General features: G+C 43.8%; 1 protein-coding gene across 1 annotated transcript in view; it reads left to right on the forward strand.

Annotated features, from left to right (window-relative positions):
- Positions 1-1,032: 1,032 nt before the first annotated feature.
- LOC143962464 (NACHT, LRR and PYD domains-containing protein 3-like) overlaps positions 1,033-18,688 on the forward strand; it is a 306,737-nt gene continuing 289,081 nt past the window's right edge. The window contains exons 1-5 of the mRNA XM_077471734.1: positions 1,033-1,159; positions 5,042-5,109; positions 5,315-5,617; positions 10,696-10,734; positions 12,026-13,733. Of these exons, the coding sequence (XP_077327860.1) occupies positions 5,073-5,109; positions 5,315-5,617; positions 10,696-10,734; positions 12,026-13,733 (2,087 nt within the window). The 5' untranslated portion in view covers positions 1,033-1,159; positions 5,042-5,072. The remainder of the gene's footprint in view (positions 1,160-5,041; positions 5,110-5,314; positions 5,618-10,695; positions 10,735-12,025; positions 13,734-18,688) is intronic.

Here is an 18,688-nt window from a genome sequence, read left to right on the forward strand (position 1 = left end):
ACGTGCACGAGCGCTGTAACGACACAGTACATGTGACCGGCTGTGATTGGACACGGCCGGTCACATGTATCGGGGGGGTGGATGGGGATGAAAATCCCACAGATCGGGGATGGGCTGTGTCCGAGGGACACACCTCATCCACAATCGCCATGCTGCAGGCCCCCGGGGGCCTGCAGGAGCAGCAAAATACTGAGGCCATCATATGACGTCCACCCAGGATGGGAGATCACATCTGTGGACGTCATATGACTATGGCCGGGTATTGAAGTGGTTAAGGACAGAGAGTAGAAAACCTCCCAAAAATCTCTTCTTGTATTTCTGCAAATCCCAACAGAATGGATCAGTATGTGCTGCAGACTGCAGTCACTGGAGCTCCACTCTACACACACATCATGTGACCTCCACTTCCTCTACTATTGTCTATTTCTTGTTTATTACATTAAATACACAGGGGCGCTCCAGCTGCAAAGATTCATAATAAAGATCTGTAAAAAAAAAGCGGAGTGGAGGTCACATGCTTCCTGTAATCGGTGGAGCTCCACTCTGCAGCCACCCCCCTCTCATAAATGAGGATGTAGGAAAGTGGGTGGAAATAAAGAGAAGTGATATAGAAATGATGAGAAGTTCTGTGATGGTGGAAGATGAAATACGATGTTCAAGGAAGTCAGGTCTTAGCCCTTGTACACACGGTGGGACATTCCGACAACCAAATCCGTCGGATTTTGTCCGTCGGATTTTGTCCGAAACTGTTGCATACACACGGTCGGATAAAGTTGTCGGAAAATCCGATCGTTCAGAACGTGATGACGTTATTTCAGTACGACGGGACTACGTTCAGGCTAGTAGCCAATAGCTTTGGTGTAGGAATTTGATCTGAGCATGCGTGGCACTTTGTCCGATCGTAATTCTCTACACATGATCGGACAAGGTCCGATCGGATCATGTTGTAGGAAAATTTTACCGACAAGTTGGAAAACTTGGTCTGTCGGATACTCCGACGGAAACAGTCCGATGAAGACCACACACAGTCGGATTATCCGACAAAATGGTCCGATCGGACACATTCCGTCGGAATCTCCGACCGTGTGTACAAGGGCTTAGAGACATTTCCTGAGATGTGAAGAAGAGATCTACAGACCCCAACATTTCCATAGAGAAGGTAAGTGAGAGACGGGAACATTTCCATAGATAAAGTTAGTGAGAAACAAGAACATTGGGATGGGTGGGGCATAACATACATCAGAAGAGACTTCTATTTATTATGTAAAGGAGAACTCCACCTTTAACTTGCTGAGAAAGTGTAGTATCTGAGCTTCACCCCCGTTCCCTACTTCCCTAGATACCCCACAACCCACATGGCTTCCCTAGACACCCCACAACCCACATGACTTCCCTAGACACCCCACTACCCACATGGGTTCCCTAGATACCCCCACAAACCACATGGGTTCCCTAGATACCCCCACAACCCACATGGGTTCCCTAGATACCCCCACAACCCACATGGGTTCCCTAGATACCCCCACAACCCACATGGGTTCCCTAGATACACTGAAACCCACATGGGTCCCCTAGATACCCCACAATCCACATGGGTTGACTAGATACCCCACACCTGGCTTCCCTAGATACACCACAACCCACATGGGTTCCCTAAATACCCCCACAACCCAAATGGGTTCCCTAGATACCCCCACAACCCACATGGCTTCCTTAGACACCCCACACCTAGCTTCCCCAATGGGGACAAGGGTCTCTTCCCCACAACTGTGGGGGTCTGTGGATGGGGGCTTAATGAAATTTGGAAGCCCCCTTCAACAAGGGGCCCCATATCATACCCCTACCATTCACCGAAAAAGGGTGAAAAAGTAACAAACACAAGAGACAAGTTTTTGACAATTCCTTTATTAAAAAATAAAAGATAAAAAAGTGTCCCTCAATGTAAATCCATTGTCAATCACACCGCCTGTTGACCCAAAAAATCAATCAAATCAAAAAGAGCTAAATGCACTGCCTCCTAGGCTGGCCTCCCACCAAATGCCTGCTCTGCACTTTGATGTTTCTTATAAAGGAAGGGGTGGGGTCACCCAGCTACATCACCTGGTGGCACCTCCCCTTCTGACATCATGGGCTGGTGCATGCTGGGCCAGTGACGTCACAAGGGGGTAGGACCACCAGGTAATGTTTCCAGGTGGCCCAGCCCATATCTATATAGGAACTATCAAAGAGCAGAGGAGGCATTCAGCGGGCGACCGTCCTAGAAGGTGGAGCTTTCTTTATTAATATTTCAGGTCCAGAGGGCGGCATGATTGACGATGGATTTACATTGAGGGACCCCCACAACCTGCGGACCCCCACATTCACAGCCCACGGTTGTGGGAAAGAGACCCTTGTCCCCATCAACATGGGGACAATGAGCTTTGGGGTGGGGGGCAGAGCCCCCTCTGCCCCAAATCCCCCACCCCCCCCATGTTGGGGCCTGGTATGGGTCAGGAGGGTGGCTGCTTGCTCATCCCACCCCTTTCCTGACCTGCCAGGCTGCATGCCTGGATAAGGGACTCTGTATCCTCCTCTCCATTGTCTCTTTCTGTGGGGGTCCCCCAAAGCTCTGTTCTTGGACCCCTTCTCTTCTCTATTTACACCTCCTCCCTTGGTCACTTGATAACCGCCCATGGCTTCCAATACCACTTATACGCCGATGACACCCAAATCTATCTGTCTACTCCTCACCTCACTTCTTCAGTCTCCTCTCGCATTACTAAACTGCTAACTGACATATAAGCATAGATATCACACCACTTCCTTAAACGAAACCTCTCCAAAACTGAGCTATTAATATTCCCCCCTGCACATGCCCCCCTCCATGACTTTTCCATCAAAATCAACAATGCAACCATCAGGCCCTCCCCTCACGCCAGGGTACTAGGTGTAATCCTAGACTCTGACTTGTCATTTCAGCCCCAAGTCCAATGGTTGTCAAAAGTTTGTAGATTTCACCTCCGTAACATCTCTAAAATTCGCCCCTTTTTAACAAATTAAACCACCAAGCTCCTCATTCACTCCCTTGTTATATCTCGCCTTGACTATTGCAACTCCCTTCTCATTGGCCTGCCTCTCCATAGGCTATCTCCTCTTCAGTCTATCATGAATGCTGCTGCCAGACTTATCCACCTTACCAACCGCTCAGTGTCTGCCAACCCCTCTCCTCCAATCCCTACACTGGCTCCCAACCACCCAGCGAATTAAATTCAAAATACTAACCACAACATACAAAGCCATTCACAACTCTGCCCCGAGCTACATCACCAATCTTGTCTCCAAACATCACCAAAATTGTCCTCTCCGCTCTTCTCAAGACCTCCTACTCTCAAGCTCTCTCGTCTCCTCCTCCCATACTCATTTCCAGGATTTCTCCAGAGCCTTCCCCATCCTCTGGAACTCGCTACCTCCACTGGTCCGGCTATCCCTTACTTTTGCTACCTTCAAAACTCATCTCTTCAGGAAAGCCTATCATGTCTCCAACTAATCTCCTACCACTTCCATCAGCTCATTCCCGACAGTTATAACCTTTTGTACCACCTGCCCCACCCTATTAGATTGTAAGCTCTTCTGAGCAGGGTCCTCTTAATCCTCTTGTGTTTTATTGTATTGTAACTGTATTGTCTCCTTTTTATATTGTAAAACGCTGCGTAAATTGCTGGCGCTATATAAATCCTGAATAATAATAATAATAATAATAATAATAATAATGTATGGATTGGGGGACCCTCAGGCAATTTTTTTATCACTTTTTTCTATTGATGGCTGTTTTTTTCAGCTGTCAGCGGGGAAACCCATAGCGAGATGGCTCATCGGTTGTTAAGGATGCCGTGGCCGGCTTCTCGTCCCCTCTCCTTAACAACCAGTTTACATTGCTCCCAGATTGAGCAAAGCTATGCCCACAGATTGTGCAGCGCTCAGTGCATTGAAAGGTGTGTGGCAGGGATAACACTTGGAGAAAACCCTGCAAATTCGGGTGTTCATCGAACGGTGAACCATTCACCCCAACACTTGCGAGATGCTTGCCATAACTTATCGCATGATGTCATGCACTTTTTTCCAACATATAATGCATGCAAATTCATAACGAGAGTTTCTTTGTGAATTGCACCTTTTTTTAACGTTATGAGATATATTGCAGCATACTCGGATGTGGTAACATATCACTTTTGCCTTGTGTCTTGTGCCTAGTAGCCAGGCGTTTCCCTGATTTGTTGTTTTGGGCATGATGGCAGATATTTAGGGACAGAAGTTATTTATCATGCTGCTGGACCATCAACCCTCTGAGTTCAGTACAGAGTTTAATCAAGGAAGTGACCACAGTAACATCTGGGGAGGTTTTGTTTTTGACTTCCAGATTGTGGATATTAGTCAAAAGTTTGGGGCCCCATCAAATGGGTCATGCTGGGTCGATGACATCACAAAGTGGATGGGGCCACCCTGTGATGTTATTTTATGGCCCCGCCCCAAAGTGGTCACTAAAGAGCCACGCAATGTGTTATTTGTGTTTTAACCTGTTTTTATGATGAATAAATACCGACCTTCCTGAAGAATCCTCTTGGAAGCATCCTATTAGTGAATGGAGGTCTCTGCTGACCACACACGGCTTCCATTTTGGGGTCTTCTCCTTTTTATCACCTGACATCCCTATAGACATCTTACTGGCTGATATTTTGGTGCTGATTAGTACCAGTCTTGGCTATAAATGGAACTGGGATTTGTGGAGGTGACACCTAGAAATATGAGTCTGTATAAATTGTGGCCCTAAACAGGGTAGGATTCCTTTGTGACCCCGATATACCAATCAGATGATTCCTGGGTAGAAGGTTCTGATTGACCCTCATAGTTATGGGTTTTAAATTACACAAATCCATCCAATTCTAATCTATTCTGATTTGACAACCAGTCAGCCAATTGTTATCCACAGGAAGGAACAAATCCTCCTTATTGGTTCCATTCATTGCACTAGAAATGAGTTTATTATTGTTTGTTCTCCTTCCAGGTGATGTCATCTCGGATCATCTCCTGATGTCATGGCGACCTCTTCCTCCTCATCCTCCTCCTCACAAGGTATGACTGCTGATCCTGGCAATTCTTTCCAACGTTTTCCTCCATAGGATAATGTACATATAGACATATTGGGGGTTAATTTCCTTTCCCTTCTATATGCTCTTTATAGCATTGCTGGCTGCCAGTACAGACTTATCTGCTGTCATGTGTCAGAAATCCTCCAATCAGGATGAATGTTTATGGTTGCCGATTGTCCTCTCTGCAGGGTCGGCTCCTGGTGTCCTGAGAAAGAGGAAACAAACCCCCGGGGATCTTCTCATATATTCTCTGGAGGATCTGAAAGGAAGTGACTTCAAGAGATTTAGGAACAAATTGTCAGATTTCTCCTATGGAGATGAACGTCCCATCCCCCGAGGAAAACTAGAAAATGCAGACTGGATCACCACCAAGGATATACTGATAGACACATATGGAGAAGAAGGGGCTCTGGATGTTACCAGTCATGTCTTTACACTGATCGATCTGATGGGACCCGCAAATGACCTCCAGGAGAGGAGAGCACAACATGGTGAGTTCCCATCTATAATGACCATTTCCTACAAATTCCTGATCAATATCTGTGAGAGGAAGAACTAGGAATGTCATCCAGGAAAAGCCAGTGACCAATCAGGAGCTTCCAACTGGACAAACCCCTTCCCACTGACAGTACGCACTTATGGGGCCCCACGAAAAAAGGGGGCTTTATTCTGCGGGGCCACATATCTGTGTAACTCTCTTTGTGCTGGGAGACTGTTGCACAGAGACAAGGATCTCTCCGAGAGCCCCGGGGATCGTACTAATGATCGAAACCCGGGACTCTCAGTTCCCTGTCACATGATCGCTGTGATAACCTCTGATTGCCAGTCATAGTAATGAGTTACTGTGCAGCTCACCCCTGTGTTTACTTTATTTTCTAAATGGAGAGAAAGATACATTGTATACATACAGAATCCAATATATAATACATTGTATACATACAGGATCCATTATATAATACATTGTATACATACAGGGTACATTATATAATATATTGTATACATACAGGGTACATTATGTAATACATTGTATACATACAGGATATATTATATCATACATTGTATACATACAGGGTACATTATATAATACATTGTATACATACAGGGTACATTATATAATACATTGTGTTCTTTCTAATAAAGAAAAAAATAGCTAGACCAAGGTTTGATCCGGGGCAGTGCCAGATTTAGCTTTAGGATCAGAGGTTGTGTTGGGGTCAGGGTTAGTGTATTTTGAGTGGTTGGTGAGCTGAGATATGGAACTGTCTTTGTCTTATATGTATATGCCCTCCATGTGCTCCTCACTGTGAAAGCCAGTTATAGGTGTGGGCAGTGGCCAGTTTTTTGCTACGGTTTGTATATATGGTCCGGGGACACACTGGGAACCTTCACTGCCATTGTGCCCTTGCTGGGTGTCCAGTGTGCTCCTGTTCCTTTAAGGGGGCTTGGACGGTCTCCAGGCTCACCTGTCCCACATCTATCCATTCCATGCATGTGCTTCCACTGTGGGGAATCTTATACATTTGTAGTGTTAGGACTGCAAGCAACACAGGTAGGGTTGCCACCTTTTCTTCAAGTCAAACCCGAACACTTTAGCGGTGCACAGCAATTTTTTTTTATAGTATAAACTATACATATACAGTATTTTGCTACTAAATAACATTTCTAATCATATAAAGTTAATAACAAGAGTTCCCTGTTACATCAGAGTCCACAGAGTTCCTCTTTACATCTGAATTTGCAGAGTTCCCTTTCACTGTAAGACTCTGATGTAAGGGAGAACTCTGGGGACTCTGACATAAGGGATGCGCTGGGAACCCTGATCTAAGGGGGAACACTGAGAACTCTGATGTACGGAGAGGACTCTGATGTAAGGGGAAAGGCTGTGGCCTCTGGTGTAAAGGGGAACTCTGATATAAGGGGTGCTCTGAGAACCCTGATTTGCCTTAGTGTACTTACTCAGAGGCAAGAGAGTGAAGGGGGGAGACTTCAATCACAAATAGATGGATGGTGAGATGGATGGTGAGCTCACTCACCTCTTGACAGTCAACACCTCTCATCCAGTTGGATCTGAGGCTGCTGGACTTCAAATTTCTGGCCCAAATTTCCCTTTTCTGAGGCACAGTGCCAGGGATTGGAGTGTGGGCAGACAAAGAGGGGTGGGGGGGGGGGAGAGGTGCAGATCGAGCCCTCTCTCCTCTCCCGTCTGTATGTGTTTGGGGGGGGAGTTGTTAATGTTGGCTTTGGGGAGTGTGAAAGAGAGTAAAAGACACTCTCAGCTTAGACAACTGCAGCCAGAAAACCTGCTGGAAAGCCATAGGCCAGTCTAAATAATGTGTCCGGGTTGCAGACAGTCTGAAACCCGGACACATGATTCCAAACCCGAACTGTCCGGGTGAATCCTGGACAGGTGGCAACCCTAAACACAGGGTGCCGTGATGAGGCCTTGCAGCTTTCACACGTGTTTGCAAATGTGTGCTAACCAAACTCCTGCTAACAGACTTAGACAGGTAAATTTGGTTGGTCAGCAGACTAGTTGGTGAGTTGAGCTCTGGAATTGTTTTTGTCTTATTGTCTTATTAGTGTATTTTCAGTAGGTTTCTTTTTAACCACTTAAGGACCGAGCCTCTTTCTGAGATTTGGTGTTTACAAGTTAAAAACAGGCTTTTTTTTCTAGAAAATTACTTAGAACCCCCAAACATTATATATATATATATATATATATATATATATATATATATATATATATATATATATATATATATACATATATATACATATATATATATATATATATATATACATACACACACACCCTAGAGAATAAAATAGCAGTTGTTGCAATACTTTCTGTCACATCGCATTTGTGCAGTGGTCTTACAAGCACACTTTTTTTGGAAAAAATACAATTTTTAAGGCATCAGTAAAGTTAGCCCAATTTTTTTATATTGTGAAAGATAATGTTACACTGAGTAAATTGATACCCAACATGTCACGCTTTAAAGATGTGCCTGCTTGTGGAATGGAGACAAACTTTTACCCTTAAAAATCTCCATAGGTGATGTTTAAAAAATTCCACAGGTTGCAAATTTTGAGGTACAGAGGACTAGAATTATTTCACTCGCTCTACCGATTGCGGCGATACCTCGCATGTGTAGTTTGAACACCGTTTTCATATGCAGGCGCTGCTCACGTAATCATTTGCTTCTGCGCGCAAGCTCAGCGGGACAGGGCGCGTTTACATTTTATTTTTCTTATTTATTTTACCTTTTATTTATTTTTATTTTTACACTATTCTTTTTTTTTAAAAATGGTGTCACTTTTATTCCTATTACAAGAAATTTTAAAATCCTTTTGTAATAGAAAAAAGCATGACAGGACTTCTTAATCACTTCAGCCCCGGCGTATAGTCATATGACGCCCACAGATGGGATCTCCCATCCTGGGTGGGCGTCATATGACGTCCTCTGATTCCTGGCCGCCTATGGGGCGCGCGCACACCATCAGCATCGTTTGGGACCCGGTGCGTGTGCCCGGTGGCCGCGATGTCCACTGGGCACCCGCGATTGACCGGTAACACAGCAGGACCATGGATCTGTGTATGTAAACACACAGATCCACATCCTGTCAGAGGAAAGGAGACCGATGGTGTGTTCCCAGTACAGAGGAACACCGATCGGTCTCCTCCCCTTATGAGTCCCCTCCCCCACAGTTAGAATCACTCCCATAGGGAACATATTAACCCCTGCAGCGCCCCCTGGTGTTAACCCATTCCCTGCCAGTCACATTTACACAGTAATCAGTGCAATTTTATAGCACGATCATTGTGTAAATGTGAATGGTCCCAAAAATGTGTCAAAAGTGTCCACTATAATGTCGCAGTCACAAAAAAAAAAAAAAAAAAAAAAAAAATCACAGATCGCCGCCATTACTAGTAAAAAAAAAACCAAAAAACAAAAAAAAAAACAATAAATCTATCCCTTATTTTGTAGATGCTATAACTTTTGTGCAAACCAATCAATAATCGCTATTTTTTTTTTTTTTACCAAAAATATGTAGAAGAGTACGTATTGGCCTAAACTGAGGAAAAAATTATTTAAAAAATAAAAATTGGATATTTATTATAGCAAAAAGTAAAAAATATTGTGTTTTTTTTTCAAATTTGTCGCTCTTTTTTTGTTTATAGCGCAAAAAATAAAAACCATAGAGGTGATCAAATACCACCAAAATAAAGCTCTATTTGTGGAAAAAAAGGACATCAATTTTGTTTTGGGTGAAATGTCTCATGATCGCACAATTGTCAGTTAAAGTGACGCAGTGCCAAATCGCAAAAAGTGCTCTGGTAAGGAAGGGAGTAAAATCCTCCGGGGCTGAAGTGGTTAAATATGAAATATGGAATCAAAAATACCTCAGATCTCATATTTACACAAAAATGCAAAAAAATAAATAAAAACATTCTTTTTAAGAGCTATGGGAAGAAGTGATGTTTTGATGTCCCTTCCGCCCTGCAATGTTATGGAGATGCGTGGGGGCCATCTTCCCCTCACTCAGCTCCATACCACACATGGGAGTGGACGTGATCGCCTCCACCGCTACAACAGCTCCGGTAAGCGGCGGAGGGCACCGGAGAGGGAGTTTACAGAATAAAATACATTTGGGTACAAAATTGTGGATGAAGGAAAAGGCTACAGAGTTCAGGAACAATGTAAAAGGGAAGCAGAGTAACACTTCTCTAGGATGCCGGTGTTCTGGCTAGAAAGGTCCCCCCGTCAGATATTGTCTGCCCTGTACTGCGCATGCGCAGTACGGAGGACAAAGGAGACACCAAAAGCCTCCAAAGAACAACTGATCATGAGGTATACATGGCAACTGTGCAATTAATATTACATTCTGTCACACACTCCCGATGCTCAAGGGGGTGGGGTTAAGATATATTGTAACATTGAAGTACCCGCCCTTATTACCACCCCAGCTGTGTGCATTCTGTAGGCACACCGCCCCTTGCAAAGTTGTACGAGCATCGGGAGCGTGTGACAGAATGTAGTATTACATGCGCATGCAGACACTATCCGATGGGGGACATTTTTCGACAAGACACCGGCAGTGAGTCACCATAAAACAATGACTTCACTCAGCATGCCGAGCAGAGCAATACAATCACAGCCACTTGTCTATTATACAGAACCTCCATATTTATAGCTGTATTCCTAGGAGACCCTCATGATTGTTGCTCGGGGTTCTGAGCCTTGTGCCCCATGCATCCACCTGAACCGTCATCAGAAAGAGGAGTCAAGGCTCCAGATTCTAGGTGTGTGTCTGTAATCCCTGCATAGAGAATTGGGGGCTTTCCTGGTCCCCCCACCATGGTCACATGTCACTGCAATGTGCTGAGATGTTACCAGGCAGACAAAGACTCTCCCCATCACCTGGAGGAGGAGAGACTCCAATCTACAGAGGGTTGGTGGGATGATGGTGTCTGGGAGGATCTGCTACACTAATAACCCTCTTAGTTATTATTTTATACATTTCAGAGGTTTGTCAGGACTAATCACTTGCCTAATCTTATTTCCAGCCAAACTGAAGAAGACGACACATGACAACAGATTATCAGGTTAGTAGGACATCCACATTTCATATGAAATCTCTTCTGGATGAACATTTGGGTTTTTATTGTAGTCCAGATCAGTGGTGGAACTGTCAGGGTCGCAAAGGTTGCACTTAAGACCGGGACCTGGAGTTCTGCCACTGTAGGGGGCCCAAGATGGCAGGAAGGGGGCCCACTGCAGAACATAGGCTCAGTTCACACTTTGTAATATGAAGGAGAAGGGATCTCACGGCTCCAGGAGCACACATGCAGGCGGTAAACTGTCTCTTCAGATGGGAAGCCACAGGTGCTGGCTATTACCACTAGCAACAGACGAAAAACAAGCTCTGGACTGCCGCACTCTTCAGGAGACCACTTTCTTTTATTGGAAAATCACATCACAGCTCAAACACACCGAACAAGGAAAAATTGCTGACGTTTCGCACTAGCTGTAGTGCTTATTCATAGCATAGCATGCTAGGCACTGATGTTGGATGAGAAGGCCTGGCTCAGAGATAGTGCGAAATGTCAGCAATTTTTCCTTGTTTGGTGTGTTTGAGCTGTGATGTGATTTTTCAATAAAAGAAAGTTGTCTCCTGAAGAGTGCGGCAGTCCAGAGCTTGTTTTTCATCTGTTGCTCAGTTCACACTGTTTTGATCCCAAAGTTGTGCGACTTGCTTGCAATTTCCCTGTGACTTGTTTGCAATTTTGTGATTTGACATTGCAGTCTATGCCACTCAAATCACACCAACGCCATAGAAAAGTATTGTCTTTTTCTTTGTTACTGTGACTGTAGCCACATTTATTAGGACAGCACCCACTGAAATGAATGTGTTTTGACTTGTCATGTGGCTTTGTGTTGAAAGTCACATAATAAGTCACAGCATTCTAAATCATGGCTTATAAAGGGCCCCACGACAGGAACAAGCAGAAAGGGCCCCTGCCTTAGAGTTGCCACCTCATCCCTTTTAAAGGTGGCAACTCTTTCCTGCCTCAGAGAAAAGAGACCCAACCTTATACGGAGGGGACCTGGGACCAGAGGAAAGGGCCTGAGACTGATGGAAAGGGCCCCAGCAGTTAGGGGGTGCCCTTCATGGTTTCTTGCATCGGAGCCCTGTAGGTTCTATTTATGCCTCTGGTCTGAATGGTGAGTCCATAGTTTGGATGCTTCCATAGTCCTCCTGTATTTCATGGGATATCTTCTTTTAGGGTTCCATTCTTCGGGTTTATGGTTAGAATACAATATTCCCAACTTTGTCTTATAAATACTATTTCATGTGTGTATGAGGAATAAAATATTCTCTTTTCTCCCATAAAGACATCAGTAAAGAACACAAAGAGAAAGAGAAATTCCAGAGGATTAAAGAATATAATTCCTGTATGGGGGAGGCTGTTCATCTACAGGAAAGATTCACCAATTTATTGATGATAAACGGACCCCAGAATAAAGAGGGAAAAGAAGAAGAAATAAGGAGTTTAGGCACAAGACATCTACAGATCATGGAGAAAAGATCCCCAACCACAATCCAGGCCCTCTTTGACCCTGATAAAGAAGGTTTCATCCCTAAGATTGTGGTGTTAGAAGGACCTGCTGGGATTGGAAAAACAATGACCTCCAAGAAGATCATGCTGGACTGGGCCTCTGGGAATCTCTACAAAGACAAGTTTAATTTTGTGTTTTATCTGAGCTGTAGAGAAATCAACACCATCCCTGAAAACATAAGTCTTGTGGGACTTTTATCCAGAACCTGCAGACTGAGTTCAGATGACCTGGTGTATGTTCTGAATGATCCTGGAAGTCAGAGAAAACTTCTCACCATAGTTGATGGGTTTGATGAACTGAGGTGGACTCTGAAGGAGAAATCTGAGGGTTGTCCTGACATTTCTATGGAAACCCACAAAGAAATAATTCTCCAAAGCTTGCTCAGGGGACAGGTTCTCCCAGAATCTTCTCTGATCATCACCACAAGGTCACTGGCCATGGAGAAACTTAACACATTCATTGATGATTATCGCAATGTGGAAATCCAGGGATTTACAAGGGAAGATCAAGAGGAATTTGTCCATAAATTCTATGGAAATAAAGAAGATGCAGACAAGGTTCTCAGTATAATAAAAGACAATGTCGTTGTGTACACCATGTGTGCCGTCCCCATCACATGCTGGATTGTCTGCACTGTAATGACACAAGAAATAAGAAAAGATTTGGATGTAATTCAGTGTCGTACAACGACTTCAATTTACCTTCTCTACCTGGAGGTTTTACTAACCCATCACAGCAAGAAGGAGCAGTCTGTACACCGGAAACAAACCTGTCTGAAGAAGCTGTGTGCTCTGGCCAATCAGGGAGTTTGGAAGCAACAAATCTTATTTGAGAAGAAAGATCTAGAAAGACATGGACTTTCTCTGGATGAGGTGGAGTCTGTATTTCTGAATGAGAACATCTTTCGTTGGGACATCCGTCACCAGACCTGCTACAGCTTCATCCACCTGAGTGTACAGGAGTTCCTTGCTGCTCTCTATTATGTATTGGATGATGGGTCTGGGTCTATGGAAGGTACTTTCCTCCCGGAGATCTGTAAAGGGGAATCACTCCGTGGCCTCAGTTCACATTACCCACATTTAGCATTATCTGTACAATTCCTATTTGGTCTCTTAAATGAAAATCCGGTGAAGACATTCTCAGAGATCACAGGAATCTCCATCTCACTCCGAGCCAAACCTGCAATCATGGAATGGGCCATGAAGGGCAGTCATCAGACTTTCTGTACTCAGACCATCTTCTGTCTGTATGAGATTCAGGATGAGGACTTCATTAGGAGATTCATGTCTGATTGTACAGGTTTGGAGCTGTACAGCTCAGATACTGATCACTTGTGGATGGACAGGAATTATTCCAAGCAGCTGAACTATTGCTTGAAGAATTTGAAGGGAAAACGTTTTCAGTCTTTACATTTTGGTTCTCTCACTGTGGGTCCAGAGTGCCAGAAACTTCTATCTCCATTGCTACACAGGAGTCAGGTCAAGTAAGTGAGTGTGAGGAAATCCTAACTGAATCCAGAGAATGGGCAGGAACCTGCATACAGTATAACGGTGATTATCAGACATGTTCTCCATCTACCACACTTGTTAGAAGTCCTGGGAACTCACACTTTCCTCAGCCCTAAGCCCTGCTTCACACTACAGCAATTTTCCAGCGACATTCTGATGACATGTAAAGTCGCAGGTCAGGTGAAAACACAAAGATTTTATTGGGTGTTATCTTAATTGCTGTGATTTGAGTCACTGCCACAAAAGTAAATACTTCCTGCACTACTTTTGTGTGATTCTTGTGCTGCACGACTCCCATAGACTTCAATGTAAAATCCCCAGAAAGTCACACATTTGTCTGAATCTTTAAGACTTTGCTGCGACTTCTGAGGCTTCTTTACCCCTCACCTCTCCTCCCTGGTCATCCTTGCTGCCTAAAATCTTCCTCCAATCACATCCCAGTCACACCTGAGCGTAGCGGAAACGCACACTCCCACTCCCATTATTTGTGTATTTTCCATGTGTAATCACACATTGTGTATAGGGAGCCCATTCACTGGAATGTTCTGCCCGACATGCAACAAACACCCCAAAGTAGCTCAAGAATCTTCTCAGTCATGGAGCGTCATGCATCTTGGCAGCAAAACATGCGACTGATAACTGTGATTGGGGCGTCATTAACAATCAGCCGGCATTCATATCTGTGTGTTTCTGAATACGAGGCGACCCACACAGAAGATGTGTGCTTTGTTATATGTCTATAAAATGCACAGCAACGCACGCCACACATGGGTAGATGTAAATGAATGGTAACACAAAAACAATGCTCCTTGCTGTGCGTTTTTGAAACATTCAGCAAAGCGCATGTATTCTTGCGGTCTGCCATGCATTCCAAAATGTGCAAATGAATAATAACACAAGTGTGACGCACATTTATGAAACGCACAGCAAAGCATGGATTTTCTTGCAGGTTGCTGTGCAGTTGGAAAGGTGGAGATGTGAATGAATGGAAACGTATTTACAACTGACGGCAACCCGCAAGAAAATGCATGCTTTGCTGCGTGTTTTGTGTGGCAATGTGCATCACACTTGTGTTACCATTCATCTGCATCTTCATGTTTTTAAACGCACGCCAACCTGCAAGAAAAAGCATGCTTTGCTGTGCATTTTGAAAATGTGCCACAACACACATTGCACTTACGATACCATTTGTTGGCATCTGCACCATAGGCGTGCACCCCAAAGCTCAAATGAACGTGTGTGTGTGTGTGTGTGTGTACATATGTATATATATATTTATTAATTACACACACACACACACACATACATACACACTGTATTACCAGAAGTATTCTTCCAGAAGAGCATTTGTGAGGTCAGGCACTGATGTTGGATGAGATGGCTCTACTTTAATGAGCAGGCCAGTCAAGTTCCTCCACCCCAAACTCGCTCATCCATGTCTTTATGGACCTTGCTTTGTGCACTGGTCCAAATCATTTTGGTGGAGGGGGGATTATGGTGTAGGGGGAGGGGGGATTATGGTGGGGGGTTGCTTTTCAGGGGTTGGGTTTGGCCCCTTAGTTCCAATGAAGAGAACTCTTAAGACATCAGGATACCAAGATATTTTGGACCATCTCATGCTCCTAACATTGTGGGAACAGTTTGGGGCCCCTTCCTGTTCATACATGACTGAGCACCAGAGGACAAAGCAAGGTCCATAAAGACATGTTTGAGAACTTCAAGCGCAAAAGTTCACATTATCCCCTTGCCACCGAGCGTACACGGATGTGCGTACTCGGCTTCTGGGGGTTATACCGGGATGATGCCCGCACCTGCAGGCTTCATCCCGATACTGATTTTTAGAGCCGGCGATCAGCTTTCCAGCCATAACAACTGATGCGGCTAAAAGCCACTCGGCTGTTATGCTGGGGGAGCGGGAGGGGACGTCCCCCCTCCCGCCGCTCTTACCAGGACTCCCGTTCAATCGGGACCCCCGATCAAACATCCGATGCCTCCGGCGGCTAGGGAGGGACTGGAATGAAGCATTAAGCGGCTTCATTGCAGTTACCTAATTGTAAACACGGAAGCGACATCAATAACGTCACTTCGCGTATATTCGGCTGCCAATGGCGCCGGAATTAAAAAAATACAGTCTTCAGAATCGCTGAAAATGGCGATCTGCATACTTTGAAGTGCAAAGGACGGATTGAAGGTCTTTTAGACTCCCGATTCCCTCCATAAAGAGTACCTGTCACCACTTATTACTGTCACAAGGGATGTTTACATTCCTTGTGACAGCAATAAGTGATCAATTTTTTATTTAAAACAATTTTTATTAATTTTAAAATAAATAATAAAAAAAATTAAAGCACTCCTGTCCCCGCGAGCTTGCGCAGCAAAGAAAACGCATACGGAAGTCGCGCCCGCATATGTAAACGGTGTTCACACATGTGAGGTATCGTCGTGATCCGTAGAGCGAGTGTAATAATTTTAGCCCTAGACCTCCTTTGTAACCTGGTAACTGGAAAAAAAAAAATGAAAGCCTCGCCTATTGAGATTTTTAGGTACCATAGTTTGTCGTCATTCCACGAGTGTGTGCAATTATAAAAGTGTGACATGTTTGGTATCGAATTAGGCTGATTTGGCTAAATTTACTGTTTCATTTTTTTTAAATTCATGAAAATGTCCCCTTTCCCAAAAAGTTGTGTTTTAAAAAACCGCTGCGCAAATACCGTGTGACATAAAGTTCTGCAACAATCGCCATTTTATTCTCTAGAGTCTCTGCTAAAAAAAAAAAAATTATATATATATATATATATATATATATATATACAGTGGTGTGAAAAAGTGTTTGCCCCCTTCCTCATTTCCTGTTCCTTTGCATGTTTGTCACACTTAAGTATTTCGGAACATCAAACCAATTTAAACAATAGTCAAGGACAACACAAGTAAACCAAAATGCAATTTGTAAATGAAGGTGTTTATTATTAAAGGTGAAAAAAAATCCAAACCATCATGGCCCTGTGTGAAAAAGTGATTGCCCCCCTTGTTAAAACATACTATAACTGTGGTTGTCCACACCTGAGTTCAATTTCTCTAGCCACACCCAGGCCTGATTATTGCCACACCTGTTCACAATCAAGGCATCACTTAAATAGGAGCTGCTTGACACAGTAAGGTCCACCAGAAGATCCTTAAAAGCTACACATTATGCCGAGACCCAAAGAAATTCAGGAACAATTGAGTAAGAAAGTAATTGAGATCTATCAGTCTGGAAAGGGTTATAAAGCCATTTCCAAAGCTTTGGGAATCCAGCGAACCACAGTGAGAGCCATTATCCACAAATGGCGAAGACATGGAACAGTGGTGAACCTTCCCAGGAGTGGCCGGCCGCTCAAAATTACCCCAAGAGCCCAGCGACGACTCATCCAAGAGGTCACAAAAGACCCCACAACAACGTCCAAGGAACTGCAGGCCTCACTTGCCTCAGTTAAGGTCAGCGTTCATGCCTCCACCATCAGGAAAAGACTGGGCAAAATTGGCCTGCATGGCAGAGTTCCAAGGAGAAAACCACTGCTGAGCAAAAAGAACATCAAAGCTCGTCTCAATTTCTCCACAACACATCTTGATGATCCCCAAGACTTTTGGGACAACATTCTGTGGACCGATGAGACAAAAGTGGAACTCTTTGGAAGGTGTGTGTCCAAGTATATCTGGCGTAGAAGGAACACTGCATTTAATAAAAAGAACATTATACCAACAGTAAAATATGGTGGTGGTAGTGTGATGGTCTGGGGCTGTTTTGCTGCTTCAGGACCTGGAAGACTTGCCGTGATAAAAGGAACTATGAATTCTGCTGTCTACCAAGAGATCCTGAAGGAGAATGTCCGACCATCTGTTCGTGTACTCAAGCTGAAACGAACTTGGGTTCTGCAGCAGGACAATGATCCTAAACACACCAGCAAGTCCACCACCGAATGGCTGAAGAAAAACAAAATGAAGACTTTGGAGTGGCCTAGCCAAAGTCCTGACCTGAATCCTATTGAGATGTTGTGGTATGACCTTAAAAAGGCTGTTCATGCTCGAAAACCCTCTAATGTAACTGAATTAGGACAATTCTGCAAAGATGAGTGGGCCAAAATTCCTCCAGGAAGCTGTAAAAGCCTCATTGCACGTTATCGCAAACGCTTTGTTGCAGTTGTTGCTGCTAAGGGTGGCCCAGCCAGTTATTAGGTTTAGGGGGCAATCACTTTTTCACACAGGGCCATGATGGTTTGGATTTTTTTTCACCTTTAATAATAAACACCTTCATTTACAAATTGCATTTTGTGTTTACTTGTGTTGTCCTTGACTATTGTTTAAATTGGTTTGATGTTCCGAAACACTTAAGTGTGACAAACAGGCAAAGGAACAGGAAATGAGGAAGGGGGCAAACACTTTTTCACACCACTGTATATATATATATATATATATATATATATAATTGGGGGTTCCAAGTAATTTTCGAGCAAAAAATATGGATTTTAACTTGTAAACAGAAAATGTCAAAAATAGGCTTAGTTATGAAAGGGTTAAAATAGTAACTAAAAGATATAAAAGTGTAACAATCTAAACAATAAAAATTCCAAAGTGCTATAATGGTGGGAACCTCCCAACTAAAGTTGTTGTACTTGAAGTTAATTTGTATGGCAATTATCTGTAGAAGGGTTTCCACCATCCCTGATAATATAAAAAAGATGTCTTCTTCTCATATTGATGTGTATTACATGTGACGTCACATATCACTGGAATTATCACACTGGTAGGTAATCTGTATGGTAAATATCTATAGGAGGGTTTCCACCATCATTTTTATGTCTTTTTTCAGTGTGACGTGTATTATATGTGACGTTACATAGCGCCGGTATTGTGGTAATATTGACGTTTATTGAGATTTCCATACATTAGAGGA

The sequence above is a fragment of the Lithobates pipiens genome, unplaced genomic scaffold, assembly GCF_037356315.1.
Source record: "Lithobates pipiens isolate NorthernLeopardFrog02 unplaced genomic scaffold, aLitPip1_a1.2 Scaffold_8, whole genome shotgun sequence".
Classification (NCBI taxonomy): domain Eukaryota; kingdom Metazoa; phylum Chordata; class Amphibia; order Anura; family Ranidae; genus Lithobates; species Lithobates pipiens.